At 36.9% G+C, this 20,498-nt stretch overlaps 1 protein-coding gene across 1 annotated transcript; it reads right to left on the bottom strand.

Moving 5' to 3' along the window:
- Positions 1-16,306: 16,306 nt before the first annotated feature.
- Positions 16,307-18,435, bottom strand: LOC120251086 (protein FLOWERING LOCUS T-like). Its single transcript, XM_039259625.1, has 4 exons — positions 18,130-18,435; positions 17,699-17,760; positions 17,535-17,575; positions 16,307-16,799 (listed from the first exon to the last, which is right to left on the bottom strand). Exons 1-4 carry the CDS (start codon positions 18,319-18,321, stop codon positions 16,561-16,563), a joined length of 534 nt encoding a protein of 177 aa, XP_039115559.1. The 5' UTR covers positions 18,322-18,435; the 3' UTR covers positions 16,307-16,560.
- Positions 18,436-20,498: the final 2,063 nt, after the last annotated feature.

The raw sequence follows: 20,498 nt of genomic DNA, 5'->3' as shown, positions 1-20,498 counted from the left end.
TAGCAAGAGACAGGCATACTTGAAGCAAGCTTGCTGTATAGCTAGGTTTATATAGAAACTTACAAGCAAAAGTTGACCGCACTGTGCTGGTAAATAGAGAATCTACTTTCGTGCATTAAAGTAACTCATGAATCTCCTTTACTATCTCAGATGGTGTTGATAGTTTGTACTCAGCGTTGTCTTTTACTATGACGTATGTGGTTCAAGCATCTGCTTCCGGATGAAGCGTTGATAATGTAAAACTTACCTTGGTCTAGTTATGGTTAGGGTTAGGGTTTTGGAAGGGTGCGTGTACGTACGTGTGAAGTCCGTTGCATGATACGTGTGAAGACTGTTGCATGCATGCTTCAGTCCATGCAGAGCCGTCGCATCTGAAAAGCCTGATGATGTTCATTAAAGTGAGAGCTTGCCACCAAACTCATCATTCAACAATGCATATATGGTCTTATATTAGTAGCCTTGCTGCCTAAGTTATGATATGAGATGAGATGGGTACTCTCTCAAACAAAACATTAATCACGTCAAGTATCATAATTAATTTTGACCCAAGTTAAGAGTAGAATCCTTTTTCATTTGCATTATAGTTGGTCATTGAATTAAATATTAACCATTTTCTTTTATCATCTTCATCATCATTATATATTATTGGTTTTAATTAGTACATAGAGATTCGAACAAGATGAGCAAAATATATATATTTATCTAATAACCATTACCGGCCATGTTTTATTTGACAGTATATTTTGAATAATTTTTTTTTTTATGTAAAATAAATAGGTTAACGATGTATATATCGATCTTGTCTTACAATTTTGTTTTGTCTCTATTATTTGCATGTTTCTATATATACATATTTGTTTTAGATATCGGATTACCAATTAATCTCTATAACTTTTTTTTTAAATAAGTAGATAAATCACACTTTTATTTAAATAATAGAAACAAATATAGAAGCTAATTTAATCTCTATAACTTAATTTAATTAGTCTCTCACTGTTTTATTTGCTATAGGGTTGATTGAATGAAGGTTGTACTACAATTCACCAAGAGGTTAGTTTTCACTTAGCAGCATCTCTGACCAAGACACTCTAATGTCAAACTATGTGCTATGGCCTATATTTGAGTTTACATAAAGCTTTGTCTTATTAGAAATTTCATCTTTTTTATATTCCGAATCATAGTCATTGACAACCAAATAATTAAACATAATCAGCATAACATCTTTAATTTATTTCCACTTAAAGTAGATGTTCCAGTGAAATGTAAAAATTCAAGAGATTTGGTATCAAGTGACATTGGAAACGATAGAGATCGACTAGTGACCGTCTCAAAGCTAATTATTTTTTCTTTTTTTTAGGGACGTACGTGTGGGCTAGGAATTTGATCATGTAGTCTTTGCGCGTGAAACTAATTAATATATGATATCCATCCTCATTATGTTTAGTGAAAATTTAAACAAAATTTAATTTTAAAAATGTATTGATATTTGTGAAAAATTAAAAAAAGAGAAAAAGAAAAAAGATTATCATGATTTGTCTAATAGTAGATTCATGTTATTAATATAAATATAAAGTCTGTTCTAGTAATTGTGTTAAAAAAATAGAGTTTATTTTCAAGTAAAATAAGCAACACTAAATGTTAAATCTATTAATATTAATCATAGAAAATATCAATTATCCTAATATTTTTAAATATTAAATGGATACTGACAATATTTTGTTAAAGGAATATATACCTTGAAAAGAAAAAGGTTGATGCTTGGTAAAAGTTATTGAGTGTCAACTTCCAAGTTTTGGAGTCATAAGTACTGCATATAATTTCTATTTAATTAATATGTACATATATATTCCTTGAAGGGATAGATGTTAAGGTCACACACACACACACACACATATATATATAGTAGAGAATAAAGGGGGAAAATTTTATATGTGATTGCTTTCGCAGGTTCTTTAATTTATTTCATGCCATTTCTTTTCAAACATAGTAAAACGTTTTTTAAAGGAGGATAAATAAACAATTGTTTTTGAAAACCATGCATAATTTATGATTTTAATAGAGTAGTGCATGAGGTTAATTATGGCCATCTTTTCAAGCAGAGAAGATAATGTGTATGAATGCTCTTTGTCTGCAATGTTATACTTAAAATTTATTTAATTTATTTGTTGTTATTATTTATAGTATGGACCACATCCAAAACGAAAGTGGAAACAAAAAAGAAGTGATAATCTTTGAAGATGCTTAAAATGGAAGGACTAAAGGACTCTATTGAAAGGGGAGGGAATCACTTGGGTGCGTGGATGATAAGGAATTTATTTGTGAATACAAGATGGTAGAATGATATATAGCCTATGGATACCTTGCATTCCCTTTGGCAAGCAAAGCTTGGATTACTTATCATTAATGATAGACTCAAAGATGTTAATATCGATTGATATCGACATATATTGCTTATTTGTGATGATAATATTGAGAAGTGTCGACTTTTTTTTTTCCCATTTGCAAATATTCTTTTGCTTCTTTGAGATGTTAAGTTTTGCTTAATCTTATCATACTCATCTTATGGCAGACAGGGAGAGAACAGAATCATAGATGTCGGTCATGATTGATCTTATGGCTAGCAACTTCAATGCATGCTCGTATTTTTCTTTTTTATGTGAGATTGGTGAAGATATATATATATACATGATAGTAATTATAAAATTTAAATAGCTATTTCTAGAAAGTAGTTATAAAACTTAAATAACTACTTCTAAAATAGCGAATATGTCATTTTTTCTAAATAAATAAAGAGTTTATAGCATGAGGTGCGTTTTATTATATGATTGATAATTCTTATAATGGGCAAAGTTTTTTTTTTAATTGTTTTCATTAATTAATATAATTCAATCTCCAAAAAAATGAACTAATAAAAAACTCGATTAATAGTAACTATTTATGATTGCTACATCTTAAACAATGCTGGACCCAATTAGAAGTATCCCAAACCATTAATTTTTAAAAAGCAAAATAACTAATATATATATATAGCACTAAGTGAAGCAAACATTCAACAATGGCCTACAAAAATCATCTAAACGTACGTAAATTGAATTAAATTAATTAAAATGGAAATATGATTCCATGGAGCTTAAAAAGTGATATACATTGATTATAATAAATTAAGATATTTTTTAATTTTTTTTTAAAATTTTTTAATATGTTTTATGTTTATGGTCATTTTATTGGTCAAACAACCTTTAGGGTGGGTGCATCACTTAACTATATTTTAGCAAGAGAGGACTGATTAGATTAAGATATTTATTTTTTATTATGATTTGCAAGTTAATTATTTAGCTTTTGAGATTTAGAATAGCTCTCTCTATATATTTTTTGTTTTAATAGCTTAAAGAATTTTTTTATAATAAAATAATAATAATCTTCTTCTTTTCATGTTTTCCACGGATATTCTATCATTCAAATATGGAATAACACCAAAGGTCCATAGTTTAACAATAATGACTCCACTAAAATAATAATAATAATAATAATATGGGAATTAATTAAAAGTCTCGAGTTCAAGTCCTGTTAGACGTGGTGATGATAATGGATCCCCAGTTATAAGTATGAGTTTGCAATCCAAATTCCGTATCACTCAATGAGAGCGCACGAGCTGGACTATCAATTCTCAGCTAATGTACAAGTCCTTATCTTGTGCATGCCGCATTTGTCAAAAAGAAAAACCCCTTAAAAACCCTTTTTTGCATGATTTTTTAACGCAGAGAAAGAGAAAAGTAGTAGACTTAGATATATGACTTGATCTAAGGATCAAATAGACAGCTTTCAGTGAAGAAGAAGAAGAAGAAGAAGGAGAAGAAAAGAAGCTCATGGTTGCACATAGATTTTATGGTAACAAATGGCCTATGATTGCGAGACTCTTTCCTGGTAGAAATGGCAATGAATCAAGAATCATGGCATGTTATCATGGCCAGGAAGTAAAAAGAACAATCCAATTCTCACAGAAGCTCAACCATTATGGTATGTTTTTTCTTTTCTTTAAATTAAGTTACATTTGTTAATTCTTTTGGTATTTTTAATTGTTTCACAAACTAAAGTCCATGGGATGAGAAACATATATTAATAGGATAGATGGCTTTTCTTTCATCAACATGGATGTTCTCCATTAATGGCAACAGTACATCAGTAGCAGCAAAACAAGCAATCAGTCAAGCATTAATTGTATAGAAACATCATCTTGTGAATCCAACAACAAGAAGCTCCCCACTCTTACATTTCATCTGTTCAGTTTAATCAATAAGAGACATAATCACATAGATGATAGATGGAAGTAATAAAATGAATAAAGATCAGGATCCGTAAATTTGTTGACTTACACTTCTTGATGATTTATAGAGATGGATTCGGTGAGCATATATATATATATATATAGTCCATTTAAACTAGCATTCGTACAATTTATTGTATTTAAATTGTTTAATGTTGATATCAACAATTTTAATACTTCTTCTATATATAGTTGAATTGCATGATCAACTCGATCTTTAGCGATTATAACATGCATAATATATATTGCTCAAAGTGATGTTATCCTTGACAAAGAGATTGAGTACTTAGTAAACAATTCTTGCTTGAGGGACCTCATATACTTGACGATGAGGAAGAGCTGGCTACGTACACTGGAAACATGAATGCTCATGCTTGGGTGAATAGGCTAGCTAGCTCATAAGGAACATGATGAAGAGGTCGGCGCATTGATGATGATAGACGAGGGTGATGATCGGCTAATCATATATATAAAGCCTGTGTGACAACGTCGGAAGTAGATACATGCAGGTTGACGGCGTATACAAATGTACGTTATCTTTTAATTTAAACGTCACTTCAGTTTATAACTTTATATATATATATATATATATTTATACTAAACGACAATCACATTCATTAAAGTTAATAATCAGGGAGGAGTTTATGTATTCTTATTCTAAATTTGATACACAAAAATAATTGTGTTTCATTTGTACGTATAAAGCCAAGCCAAACTACGTAGTAACAAATTAACTCATTTTATAGGTAAATTACAAGATTTCTTTCCCATAAACCATCCTCGCCTTCCAACCTCCAGCTTGGTGTAATTGAGCTATTTAGATTTATTTTTTATTTTTTATTTTTTAAAGGAGTGGACAAGTTTTAAGGGATTTGACTTCTCGTTTTTTGCCTGACCCAATGTCAGTGGGCTATAAAATGCCATTGGCACTATTTGAATTTTGTGAGTGATAGAGACACATGTGTACATGTCGATTGCATAATAAAGTGTGCGTAAAACAAAGTGTCGGTCCACAGGGAAGGAGGTGAATACTATTAGGCAATACAGCTGTGTATATAGCTATCTATCCATCTTTGTATATCTGTCATATTTGTATGCCTGTGTATATACATATTCATGTAATCTTGTTCTGATGAATAATGAGATCATCTAATTCTAACATGGTATCAAGAGCCAAACCCTAATTTTTTTTTCGACGCAGCCGGCTATGTCCGCCTCGCCGCATTCCTCCGCGAGCCTGCTTTTCACCGCCCGCCCAAGTCTTCCCCGCGCGCCTAGTCTCTTCCGTGTCTTCTCTCCACCGAGCGCCTGCGCCGGTCTGCGATCATCTCTCCTCTGCCCAGTGACCCTCGCCGGTGCTTCCCCGGCGCCCGATCTCCTCTTCACTAGTCTGGTGCTTCCCTTTTTCCTTGGTCTTGGCTTTCATGGCCTCTTCCCAGGTTTCCTACCTTCAGAAGTCCGATGTGATGCTTAATGGCAAGAATTATAAGGTGTGGTCCTCCACCCTACGTGTGTTATTCGAGGCCTTAATCTTTGGGGCCATGTTGATGGCACCCGACCGGCTCCGATTTGTTCTATTGCAGTCTCCACAGGTTTCTCTCAGTCTATTGTTACCACTGTGTCTTCCTCCCCATCCTAGGACTTGGCTAAGTGGACTGAGAATGATTCTTGCACGATTGTTATCATTTGTCAGTCGTGCGAACTTCCTATTCGTTTGGCAGTCTATGATTTTCCTACGGCCAAGGAGATCTGGGATCACTTGCGCACACTTTATCTTCCTTCCAGTCAGGTGTTGCGCTACTCCTTGCTACAGACTCTTACTACCACCTACCAGTGTGAGAGCTTTGTCCAGGACTTTTTCGCATCACTCAGTAATTTATGACGTCAGTATGATGAGATGGCCCCAGCTCCTTCTCTGACATGTGTCCAGTGTCTCGCCATTGCTCAAGACCGTGACCATCTCCGCATCTATGAGTTTCTCATGCGTCTTCAGCCTGAGTTTGAGGCAGTTCGTGCTCAGCTTCTCCACCGGATTACCCCTTTATCTGCTAGTGATACTTTGGCTTATGTTCTTGCTGAAGAGACTCGTCTTCGGTCCTTAGATATAGTTCCACCACATATTGCTCCCCACTTTGTTCTTGCTGCTCCTCAGCAGATTCCATTGCGGACCACTACTCCGTTGTTGTCTACGGTACCTCTGTTGCTGTCGTCACCAGTTCTTGGTGCTCCCGTCCGTCCTATTTCACAACCTCCGGGACCGGGATCTAGTGCGCCACAGTGACGGTTTATTCGATGTCACTACTATCATGCTCTGGGTCACGTTCGTGCTGAGTGTTGCAAGCTTCAGCGGGCTCAACAGACAGTACAGCAGCGCGTCACCCAACCTCGCATTCTGTTTCTCCGATTGGCCCTCTGTCTGCCGAGCAACTTCAGCAGCTTGTCCAGCAGCTTTCCCGAAGTCAAGTTTCTCCATCATCTGCCCCCGTCCTCCCTCAGGATACCTCGGACACCTCCTTTCATCCATTGGCCACCTCCGCCCCTACAAGTATCTCTCCATCCTCTTGGTTGCTTAACTCTAGTGCTTCTTTTCATATGACCTATGATGCTACTCACCTTCATTCCTCTCAGCATGTTTCCTCTGACCTTCGTGTCATAATTACTAATGGCACCATCCTTCCCGTTAGTAGTCATGGCCTTTTACATACCACTCACTTCCACCTTCCCGATGTTGCCTATGTACCCCAACTATCTATGAATCTTATCTCTGCCAGCTAGCTCGCCTCCCTTGGTTACCTTGTTATTTTTGATGAGTTTGGGTATCGTGTGCAAGATCGTCTTACAGGAAAACTCATTGGAACTGGCCATCACCATAGTGGGGTGTATGTGCTCGATCACTTTCGTCTTCCGCAATCCTCTTCGTTCCGGGCTGCCTCTGTCTATAGTTTTCCCTCAGTTAGCTTCCATCAGTGGCATCATCGTCTCGGACATCCTAGTGGCTCTCGTTTGTCTTGTCTTATCCACCAGGGTGTATTAGGTCGTGTTTCAGTTGATCATTCTCATTCTTGTTCGGGTTGCAAGCTTGGCAAACAGCTACAACTCTCATATCGTTCGAGTGTGTCTCAATCTGTCTCTTCTTTTGAGTTAGTTCATTCTGATGTTTTGGGTCCCGCACCTTTTGTCTCCAAAGGCGGGCATCGTTATTATGTTATCTTTATTGATGATTTATCTCGTTACACTTGGATCTATTTTATGCGTTAACGTTCCGAGTTCTTGAGATTTATACTGCTTTCTCTACTATGGTATATGCACCCAGTTCTCTGCTTCTATGCATACTTTCCGTTCTGATTCAGGAGGGGAGTACGAATTTCATGATCTTCTTGCCTCCATGGCACTTTTCCTCAGCTTTCTTGTCCTGGTGCTCATGCTCAGAATGGCACTACAGAAAGAAAACATCGTCATATCATTGAGACTGCTTGTACCCTTCTTATTGCCTCCCATGTTCCACCCCTTTTCTGGGCTGAGGCTGTCTCTACTGCTGTTTATCTTATCAACCTTCAACCCTCCTCTTTTCTTCAGGGTCGCAGCCCCGGGGAGTGTCTTTTGCCTGTGTTATGTCCTTCTTTTACCTCATAAGCGGACTAAACTCTGTTCAATATGTTCTTTGTATCTTCCTTGGTTATAGTCCTGAGCACAATGGCTATCAGTGTCACGATCCTATCGCGCATCGCATTCGTATCTCGCGTGATGTTACATTTGTTGAGGTTCGTCCTTTCTTTGTTCCTTCTACTTCTTCATCTATTCACTCCTCTACTACATCAGCTAACGTCCAGTTTCTTACCGTATCACCACCACCTGCTTTACCATCTCCTATGCTACCCACACCATCTCTCCCTTCTCCACCTCCGCCTGTGTCTCGCCCATCCTCTCCTCCACCTGCATCTCCGTTGTTTGTTGATCTTCATGTCCATGTTCCTATCCAAGCTCTTCCCTATCACTATATTCGTCGCTCTCACCCTCCTCCTGAGCATTCACCCCTAATGGCTCAGGCTTCCTCTAGCGAGTGACATGTGGATGACCCTCTTGCACGTCGCTATCCCCTTTGAGATCGCCATCCCCGACCACCTCAACCTTGCTTCTCAGCTATTTAATCTACCACTCCCTCCTTCCAGTGGCCCTCCAGAGCCGGCTTCTTACCGTGAGGCTATTCATATACCTGAGTGGCAAGCTGCTATATCCGCTGAGTTGGAGGCTCTCGAGCACACTTCTATATGGGATTTGGTTCCCCTTCCTCCTGTTGCGGTTCTTATTACCTGCAAGTGAGTCTATAAGGTCAAGACTCGCTCTGATGGTTCCGTGGAATGGTACAAGGCTCGTCTTATGGCTCGTGGTTTTCAACAGGAATAAGGCCGCGATTATGATGAGACTTTTGCTCCAGTGGCTCATATGACTACCATTCGAGCTCTTATTGTTGTTGCTATTGTTTGCCGATGGTCTCTCTTTCAACTTGACGTGAAGAATGCTTTTCTTCACAGGGACCTTCAGTAGGAGGTATACATGCTTCTTCCCCATGGCCTTGTCTGCTGCCTACGATGCGCCCTCTATAGTCTAAAACAGAATCATCAGGCCTGGTTTGCGCGTTTCAGTTCCGCTATGGTAGAAGCTGGTTTTTAGCCTAGTCTGTATGATCCAGCTTTGTTTGTGTACTCCTCTCGTGGCCGGACTCTTTTGTTGCTCTATGTGGATTATATGATCATCACCGATGATGACCCTACTCATGTAGAGTTTGCCAAACATCACCTTCAGCAGCACTTTCAGATGATTGATCTTGGTCGTTTGAGTTATTTTTTTGGCATTGAGGTCTCTGATGGTTTTCAGTTGTCCCAGCAGCATTATACTTCTAATATTCTGGCTCGGGCTGCTCTCTCTGACTCTCGCATCGCGACCACTCCTATGGAGCTTCATCTTCAGGTGCGTCCTGATCATGAGGGGACTCTCTTGTCCGATCCAACACGCTACCGTCACTTAGTTGGGAGTCTGTCTATCTTACCATCACCCGACCAGACATTGCTTATGCTGTGCATATTTTGAGTCAGTTTGTCAGTGCACCTACTTCTGTTCATTATGCTTATTTGTTGCGGCTTTTGTGCTATCTACAGGCGACTCCGTCTCGGGGTCTCTTTTTCTCCTATCACAGTTCTCTGTAGCTTCGTGCATACTCTGATGTTACTTGGGCTAATGATCCGTCTGATCGTCGTTTTGTTACTGGGTTCTGTTTATTCTTGGGTTCTTCTCTCATTATCTAGAAGTCCAAGAAGCAAACAGATGTTTCTTGGTCCAGCACCGAGGTTGAGCTTCGCGCCATGGCCACTACTAAAGGTGGGCACGGGCCGGTTAACCGGGCCTGGAGGGCTCGACCCGCAGGGTCTGGTTCATCCGCCCACCAACTCAGACCCGGCCCGGCTGGGTGTAGAACCTGTCGGGCTGGGTTGGCCCGTTGGACCCGGTGAGTCTGGGTCACAGGAAGCCAGGCTTGTTCCAGGCCTGGCTTCCACATTGACCCGGCGGGCCGGCCTGTTCTCTCACCTAAAAAAAAATTAAAAAAAAATTCAGAAAATTCAGAAAACTAGCAAAAAAAATCATAAAATTTCTAAAAATTTAGGAAAAAATTCATAAAATTTTCTAGAAAAAAAAATCAATTAAGACCCCAAAAATTAAGACCACAAGTTTCCAAATAATAAGAGATGTCCCACGTATTAAACTAAATTTCACTAAAATTTTAAATTACACTAAATTTGAAAATAAATGGCTTGCACTTAATCCATTTACTTGTAAAATCAAGTTGCCTACGTATCCTCCTGGGTGTGAGAGAAATCAAAGGCCACGTAGTTCTTTTACATTATGTAACCGGTCACCTATTATTAAAAGATATTCTTTTTTTACTAATATATTTTTTTATAAATTGATATACATAATTTAAAAACAATTTTTTGTAATTTTATTTTTTATTTTATAAATTGAAACAAATAATCTAATATATATGTGACAAATAAGAGTGCCCCTATTTAAGAGAATTTAACAATGTGCATGTGTAGGGACGTAGTGTTTATGAGCCAAAAGACGATTAACAAAATAATTATTTTTTAAAAAAAATATTTATGAAAATTTATTGTTTGATACTTTGATATTTTACAGATTGATTTATATAATTTTTAAATTTATTATATGGTCTCTTAATTTCTTATAAATTAAATATTTATGTAAAATATTTTGATCAATATCCTACATCTATCTATATATAAGTTTTGCTAATAAATGTTAAAAACAAGTTGTAGCTCAAGTAGTTGGATTTTTGCTATTCATGTTTAAGGTCATGGGTTCAAATCCCATGACCAACATGGCAAAAAAAAATAATAATAATAACATTAAAAAACCCTAAACTTTAGTATTTGGGTTCCGGTTTGGAACCGGGTTTGACCCGACCAGCCGGGTCATGAATTGGGAAAGCCCTAACCCGTAACCATCTCGTCTACAGTACGGGCCGATTACAGGTCAATGAACCGGGTTACAGGTCAGTGACTCGGCGGGCCGGGCATGGGCGGGACCGGGTTACTGGATGGCCCGTGCCCACCTATAGCCACTACTGCTGAGGAAATTGTTTGGTTGTATCGGCTCTTGCAAGATCTTGGTGTTGCCTCTCATGCTCCAACTCCCCTTCATTGTGACAACACCGGTGCTATTCAGATCACTTTGAGTCCCATAAAGCATTCACTCTCCAAGTATATTGGTGTTGATGTTTTCTTTTTGCGTGACCAGTACATCGAAGACATCTTGACTCCCCAATTTGTTACTTCCGAGCGCCAGCTTGCTGATTTGTTCACCAAGTCTCAAACACGAGCGCAACATGATTTTCTATTGTCCAAACTCTCGATGTCTGATCCCCCTGTGAGTTTGAGGGGGGGGGTGTTAGGAAATACAACTGTGTATACAACTGCCTATCCATCTTTATATATCTGCCATATTTGTATACTTATGTATATACATATTCATGTAATCTTGTTCTGATGAATAATGAGATCATCTAATTCTAACAAATACTAGTAATGACTCTATACCCAAAAAATAGCCTAAAAGATTATATGATGTGTGAGAAAACAAAAACAAGTGAAAGCAAGAAAGTAAGGGAGGTAATAGGAGAGAAATCAAGAAAGAAAGCGTTTTCCGGGCATAGCATCCCTCTAGGGTTATGAGGTGTGGGATAATGGTTGTCTAAGCATGCAATCCTAACTGAACCAAAAGGTTTCCAGAAATATACAAAACCTTGATTTCTCAAGCGAAGTGTAACTGAAAAGGCGCATAGCTAATACAGACATCCACACAATCACATTAACACTCTATGAAACCTTATTGTGGACTAGTGATAACCTCTTAAATAGATAATCTTTCCTTAAAGATAAATTATCTCTAATCCGAATACAGACCAAAAATGTGATTTCGCCTAAAATCTGCTCCACATGATTGCAAAAAGTATGAAAATTATCAGCAATCAACTCCGAAGGATTATGGGAGACAAAGTCTCCTATATATCCTTACCAGAGGTGTACCCACTATCCTCTCGAATTGCTGTAAGTCTATGCTAGGTGGGAATTTTTTTTCGTCATGTAGCAATACAAGGTATGATAGCTAGGGCTTTTGCCTCGTTAGCAAACGAGCATTGAATAACACAATTAGACTCAAATAGAAATGATTGCAAATAAAAAATCAATTAAGAATCAAAGATCCAACAAAAAAAGTTAATGATATAAACCCTAGAGTTTAACTATGTCCAAATATCTACAAATTAGCCCTCCATTAATGGAGAGCAAGCATTCAAGATACAAATAATGGAGGAAAGCATGAGAGCCATGAAAATCCCCTTCTCAATTGCATTGATGAAGAATCGCTAGTGAAGCCCTAGGTGAGCTTCCACACACGCCGCCAAGATGAGCTTGAGGGCTACAATCTTCAATCCCCATGAATGTAGAGTCAAATCCCCTTTGAAATTGCTCCCTAAATGCTGGAGATTCGCCCTTTATCTTCCTCAACCTCGCCTCCAAGAATCGTCCCCAAAGAATAGAAGAATAGAATTGAAGATGCCCTAAAAATCCTCATAAGTTCTATTTATACCCGATTGGTTATGCCTAGCTTACGGGCGTAAGGACTAGGCCGTAAAAGAGTTGGAGGAGATGGCTGGGAACCTTACGGGATGACTTACGACCGTAAGCCTCGCCCGGAAGGTCTTCAGTTGGTGTTGTGGTCCAGCTTACGGCCGTAAGCGCTGGACCATATGCTTCACTGTTTTGCTCCTTGCGACCGCCCTTATAACCATATGTTGTGATCGTAAGCTCCTCTGGATAGAACTTACGGGTATCCTTACGGGCGTAAGCCTTGCCCGTAAGGTCCTTTAAATTGGCTCTGAATCCTTCTTACGGGCATAAGCATGCCCGCAAGGTTTTCTGGAATTGATTTACGGCGTTAAGGACGACGGTAAGCTGCCTGTAAGCCACCTAATTTGCCTTGTCCTTGTTCTAATGATGCCGAAAGAGCACCAACTTCAGCATTTTATAGGAATGAAATGCTTCCTTTGGCTCTCTCTCTTGTCTTTAAGCACTGCCCTAAACCTGTTAATGCACAACCCACTATAATTAGCATTGAATTTCACAATATGATTATAATGCATGTCAATTGAATGTACAAATTGATATAAACTACAAAAATATTGTACACTCATCAGTGAACCAAATAACATGAAAATTATCACAATTTATATACTTTTGCTAAATTAAAGATTAGGTAAGTGACATAGAGTGCCCCCAACGTTATTTTACTTAAAAAAGGCATATCATTACTGTGAAAAACCCATAAACTAATATAATTGAAAAATAATATATAAAGATATGATTCTACGAAGATTTTTCTTATTATCATATATTTCATGTATAAAATTATAGAAATTGATAATCACACATAATTTTTTTTTCATTATTTTCTCTTTTATCATAGCAATTAATTTGTATACATGCTTTTATATATTCATTACTAAATCAATAAAAATCTCTATCTTCCGACAAATCTTTTATTATATTTATTAATTTTTTTAATAAATAAACCACAAATTTATCAATAAAAAAAAACAAAAAACCATTCATAGAAACTAAAAAGATAAAGCAACACGCAACAACCCAATAACATAAAAGAGAACTATGAACCAAATGTTTTTCTCACCATAGCAAAAAATCTCCAACTTGTCTCTTGTCAAAGGTCTATGGGCTGGGCCGAGCCGGGTTCCGGCCAGATTTTTATTTATAATTACTAAAATTCAAGCTTGTCTAAGCCAGGCCCGACCCAAAAATCTGGGCCTTAACCTTTGCCAGAATCCGTCCAAATTTAATGACCTCTATCCAAGGCCCTCCCAAACCCGCCCAGATAGGTTTTTCATCAAATAATATATAAGTTATAAAAAAACTTGACAATAATATTAATATGTGAATATGACCAAATATTATTCTACAAAACACTTAAAAATTAAAATACCAAATACACATATTTATACAATTACAAGAACTAAAATTCGAACCATTAAATATATAAGTATACACAAAACTAATTAATAAATATATTTTATAATTTGGGGCGGGCCAGGCCGGGTCAGGCTTTTAACAATGAAAACCAAACCAGACCCATTTTTAAAATGGGTTTTTTTTTTGTCCAAGGCCCAGACATCGAGCCTTATATATTTGTCCAAACCCTTCCATTTTTTGGGCCGGCCTTTGGGCTTGGGCGGGTAGCCTGGCCCTTGGACAAGTCTATTGTCAAAAGGAGCCGCTGAAATCAAAAAGAAAATATAAAACTTATATTTAAAGTAATCAAAAATCAAATTCAGTCATTTAAAAATATATAAATATATAGGTATAATACTCGAATTGATCCCTTTACTTTTCTCACTCTTCCATTTTGGTCCCTTTACTCAGAAATACGCCCCATTAATCCCTCTACTCTTGACAATGACCCAATATAGTCTCTCTTCCCTTAATCTCTTCCCATCTAGTTCCTCTACTCTTGAAAAATACAGTCAATAATTGACTTATTTTATGGTAGAATGGACTAAGTAGAATCATTTTCAAGAGTAAATGGACTACTTAAGAGCATTTTTTAGTAGAGGGAGCTAAAGGGAAAAGAGAGAAAAGTAGAGAGACCAATTCGGGTATTATACCAAATATATATTGACAAAGTCGATAAGCGATAAAGCAATGGACAAACGGGTACAGAGGTATATATATATATATATATATTTTTTTTTTGAAAATACTTATTATGTCAACATAACTAATGGACATTTCTTTTTACCAATCAAATAAATAAATAATGCCCTTAATTTTTCATCTCCCGCGTTTCTCTGTTTCCCTCCCTGCAACTATCTTCTTCCTCGATGATCCATCCTCAACCCCCAAGACTCAGCACCTAATCTCAAATCAAGAGATTTTGAAACCCTAATTGGATCGTCCAAATTGTGTTCTTTTTGCTCGAGGCCACCATTGTCTGTTTCGGATGCTGTGATCTTGAACGGTGAGTCTATGATTTCCAAATCCATAGTTTTCTTCAAAATAATTCTTGTTTTCAGGCATTGATTGATTATGCTTCTTATGTGACATTGCTGTAGGTTTGTGATGGTTTCTACATCAGATTTGATGGACGAGAAGAAGTAGGGCTCAAACAAGAGCTTGAAAGATAAGTACTTTTGTCACTGTTTTATTTTTAGTGATGTGGTTCTGTTCCTTTTGTTTCTGATGTTATTCCCTAGTCCAATGAAAGCATTTGAATGTATGGTTGTTTCTTTTGAATTTAATCTCTTGTTTGTGATTCCATGTGATGGGTGAGTAGTTTTGCCGATTAAGTGCTAAGTCAATTGGGTTCTTGGTTAAGAATGAGTTTTTGTTCTCCTAACGCATTCATATTGTTGTTGGTTGTGATCTGAACTATACAACTGAGAATTGTTTAATTTGTTTGTGATCATGATTAAGATATTGTGCTTCTTGGGCATAGGTGTATGTACTTGTTTGCTTAGAATAGAGGATGTGATTTGTTAGTGTCCAAGATTGACATCCCATTGGATTTATCTTAAATGAAAGTAAAATCAAGTGACTAAATTAATCAATTATTATGAAAATATTTGCTGGTACTTCCTTGGGTCTTGAATATATGGAAGATTGAACAAAAATCTACTTTCAATAACTGAGTTAGTTTCTTGAGTCTCGAGTTTGAACTTCTGTGGTGAAGAGCCTTCTATCTATTTGCCATTTAAGATATTATGCCATTTTCTTATCTTCCATACCATCTTTTGTTATTCGTAGTATGATCTATGTGGGATAGGTGTTTGCCTATTCGATTAGACATTGGGAAGGGGAGGTTTAATTGAGAATATTGATTAGTGAAAGTTCAAGTCACACCAGAGCTCTAAATATTGGGTGATTATTGGTTCTTTAGGTTCTTGATATACTGGTCGAATCTCTACTTGAGGTTGAATGTTACTTCCGAGGCTTGATGCCGAATGTAAAGGACATTTCCAGCGATCCTTTTGGGATAAAATTTTGGTTGCTGGTTGTTTCCAAATAACTAGCTTTAAATTCAGCGTTGCATAGTCTTCTTCAAGGAACATGCTATACTCTTTTCTAGTTAGAGTAGAATCAGTAGACAAGTGTCCAGAGACAGCATCTCAAGGAGAAAGTTAGAAACCTCAATTACAGGGGGTAAAGCTTAAGCATGCAGTTATACATTGAGGATGATCAGTGATCATAAGATCTGTGGTGGATATATAAGAGAGACTGTAGATTAAGACTTTGTATCTTGTTAAATATGGTCCATCCTTTTATTATGAATTATAAGAAGTTGTTGGGTTTTTCTTTTACCAGAATGATTTTACCCATGTTATATCCGGTGGATATGACCTTCTGAAGATATATTATGTCCCAACTTTTTATTGGGATCCGACACGATGCATGGCCTATTACAAGCTTTAGATAAGCTAAGATGCATGCTCTCACTTTTACTTATAGGTGCACATAGATGGTTTATTTAATGTAAATACCACAAGTTATGCTCTAAGTACTGCCTGTAGCGTGTAGACAGGCAACCATATATACTTCTGACGGAGTTACACGTGCCATATATCCGCCTTGTTATATGTAATTGGCTTTGCTTTATCATTCATATTCTGGCCTAAACCTTCTCCCACCGGACCCTGTCTCCCTCTGACAGTTGAAATACATGGCAGCAATGGGTGAGCCTAGATTATATTGCTGAGCGAAATTCCTGGTTATGAAATTGTGCCTCATGACAGGTGCAAAAACTGTGTCTCTCCCAAGTTGACGGAACAAAATGAACACTATGCGATGGATTCCAAATGTCGGGCTTGGCCTTTCATAACATATGAGCTCCCTGCCTGGATTCATGCGATAAAATTCAGTATCATAAGTTTCTTCATGAAGCAGTAGTGGTTGGAGAAATTTAGCATGATCTTGACTTTGTCATAACTGAGTATGAGTATGGTTGATTGAACATAGCAATCCGAGGCAGTATAGACAGAATTTCAGCATTTGGAATTTGAATAAAAAAAATTGTAAAACATTTGAAGTAACTGGTGAAGTAAATTTGCAATATGTAGATGCTCTGCAATGAAAATTCAAGCTTGGAAAATGCAGAATGAAAGTTTTGAGGCTAATCTTGGGTTTTGAAGTTCTAAGAAAACCATTTTCAAGCTATAAAGTCTAACAACATATGAACATCAGTCTTGGGCTTGGAAATGCTAATTTAATTGTTTTCCATGAGACCTTTCTGAATCAGTCTCATCTCTCAAGGGAATTTATAGACAATCTGAGGTTGACTCAATTGTCCCGGGGATGCAAAGTTAATCGTTTCTTATAAGACCTTTTTAAAAACCAACTCATTCTCTCAAATGAAATGAGGTATCATGAATTGTTTTTAGAGTATGTGATCAGTGATAACTGATGCATTCTTGCTCCCAATGCAAGTCCATATGCTCCCCATGAGCATGCATCTTTAGGAGCATTTTTAGAAATCTTTAGAACTAAGTCATTTTTTTCTTTTAAATGGAGGGGGGAATAGAAAGAAAAGTCAGAAGATTGTAACAGCAAATGGTGATATCATGTCCGCTCACCGAAATCCAAACCATCTGCTGCAGGAATATCAGTTACCAACCTACAAAAGAAAGTAAAACTTGTCATCATTTTATCAGAGAGGTATAACCATTTATTTGCTATTACCTTCTCATCCATGAGAGAGGTCTTTCTAAGCAATCAACTTTGAACTGTGAAAGCTTACCAATGCAGATATTCTCTCTGTGTTGGATGGCTAGGGTTTGGAGCATCTGGATCCACCATCACCTTCAAAGGATAGCCGAATTACTCTATAAATTATGAATTATGTGAAGAACTCATTTACAATCATTTTTTCCAGTGCATGTGAATTTGTGCTTGTGATCAAGCAGATCAACCATGGGAGTTGAGTGACGCCTCTCCAAAATAGTAAACATTGATTAATGAGCATCAACAAAATTTATGTATTGCTAATATTAACAAAAATTTCTGCTCTTAATTAAATTGATAACTCTTAGGGACAAACAGAAATCAAATGAACCTTACTTTCAACTTAGCTTGGTTTAAAATAGCTAGAAATCTTTGACTGGGAGAAGTGAGTTATGTGTGTCATTTTTGAAGTTTGATATGAAATTTTTTACGTATTAATGAACTTACAAGTGTGTAAAATATGCTGAAATCATCTCCTCCGATGTCCACTCTTGGCCTGCTGGCAATTGCCGAAGGCCTGAATTCGGCTCCATTAACAACTGTCCTACCATTATATGTAATCCGAATTGGTACTGACTTGTTGAATGAGTCAACAACATCTCCAATCACGCGGCCTCTGACCAATGGGTCGGTTGACATGGCTGCTATGATAGTTTATAGATGGGAAGATTGCGAGGTGGGAAGCTTATTCAGTAGGTATTATAGCCAAATGAGCTTCCAATGGCCTTGTGAAAGAAAGATGAATGCATGAGCGTTTATATAGAAGCCATTGCAGTCCTCCCATCCACATTGTTTCTCTCCGACTCTTCTTCACTATGAAAGAATCCACTTTTATCTTTTTCTGAAGTAACACCTGAATCACCTCTCCTATAAATTTTTTTTGTTCTCCACTCCTATTGTGGTTGCTGAAGCATGTCTAATCAAAATCTTGATTTCAAGGAATATCTTCAGTGGCAATTGCTCGTCTCAGTTGTCTATTGACCAAAATCAACCTCTTTATCTTCGCTTGTTACTTAGGAATCTGACCGGAAGTTTATAGTGCTCTTTTTGGATAAGCTTTTTTGTTGGCCACAAACACTTTTCAAGCAAATTGAGCAATTTGGGGGTGTTTATATATATATATTTATATATATTTGGATTGACTTTAGAAGTAAAAGTGATTAAAAAGAGAAAGCAAAAGGAAAACCTGTTTGCAGAAACTAAGAGGTAGAGGTACTTCTGAGTGATGAAGAAAACACATGTTTGATTTAATTAGAATGAAAATGTCCTCAATCCTTCTAGAATAGTTAATTATTCCAACGGGTTTAGATTATGAATGAAAATCTTCTGTTGCTTGAAAATATGCCAGCATAAATTACAACTTGCCAATTGTAGGTTATGATCATTACATCTTGCCTAAATTGCATTTTGCCAATTGTAGATCATGACCATTACTTTGCTAATTGTAGGACACCTTGAATGATCATGTCCTCCCCAGTTTCTTTAACAAAGGTGGGGAATTTCTTTGGCTGATGATAAGGAATTTACGTACGAATTTAAAAAGGTTGAAAGTGATATTTCTGAAAACATTTAATTGTTCTTTATATTTTGAGTGGCTTCTTGTGTTTCTTTCTTGATTCACTACTGTTTCTGAGTTCAATCAGAGAATGACATTAGAAGGGCCACAGGAATCCCAAGAAGAAAGATTATATCATAAGATTATGTTAACATATACTCATGTGGCAAATGGTTAGACACTAATGACATCCATCCATCCATCCATCCATCCGTACATATAACCTTGCATCTAATCCCAGTATTTGTTTCCTTTGTCTCCCACTGGTTGATAGATTACTTATTCCAAAGTGAAAGTTGCAGCTATTAAAAGCGTTTTTGCTTGTCACCCTTTCAAAAATTGCTGAATTACCGGTCAATCTAAGAACAATTTTTTTTTTTTTTTTAAGCGTAAACCACAAATTTATAAGAAAAAGAATAAAGATATAGAAATATAAATAGGTACAAAAATAAAAATAGCATTAAAGTCAATTGGATGTGGAGCTGAAACAAAAATAAACGAAAGAAATAAAAGCAAAATACATGTAGAAGAAAACAATATAGAATTTGCACGGCTGTCGTCAAGCTCTGTTATCTGAGTGAAAATTACAATCATGGGCTTCATGTCAACTGGCCGGTAGGAATGCACTTATCCTCATGTATGGAACTCCTTGAGAACTGAATATATATATATATATATATATATATATATATATATATATTTTTGACAAAGAACTAAATATTTCTTCTTTGCATGCCTTGGTTGAGTTTTTAATTTACAAAGTATATAAATCATAATTACATTAAAAAAAAAAGCACGAACAAAATAGAAGAGAATACAAACAAAACAGTCAAGGGAAGAAAATCAACGGTTTTTGGGTCAATTGATATTGGGTCCCTTGTGTATGATCTTCGCTTTCGTGAGGGACCCGAAAATCGAATCTCACGTCCTCGCACAGGTGAGGCGACGTGAGTCGAGCTAAGTCTTTACTCTCCACACATAAACGTTTTCGTGCTCACGTCATTTGCGTCTTTCTTAAAAACAACGATAATAATAACCACCAAAATGGTACCGAAATGAGAAAAAAAACACCAAAACAAAACCACGGGAAATGGTAATGATGAGCGAGAGAAAAGAAAACATGACGATCCCAGAGGTTGAAGGCCACCTAGCGGCCACACCAGTGAAGAAGTGCTTTAGTTTTTGTCTTTTGGTTGCAAAGACTACATCCACCCAATAGAAAAACTTCAAATTCATTTTCCAAATAACTGAAATATGAGTC

This window comes from Dioscorea cayenensis, chromosome 20, assembly GCF_009730915.1.
Source record: "Dioscorea cayenensis subsp. rotundata cultivar TDr96_F1 chromosome 20, TDr96_F1_v2_PseudoChromosome.rev07_lg8_w22 25.fasta, whole genome shotgun sequence".
In the NCBI taxonomy this organism is placed as follows: Eukaryota; Viridiplantae; Streptophyta; class Magnoliopsida; order Dioscoreales; family Dioscoreaceae; genus Dioscorea; species Dioscorea cayenensis.
The sequence above is the reverse complement of the archived record's forward strand: the minus strand, read 5'-3'. Positions and strand labels throughout refer to the sequence as shown.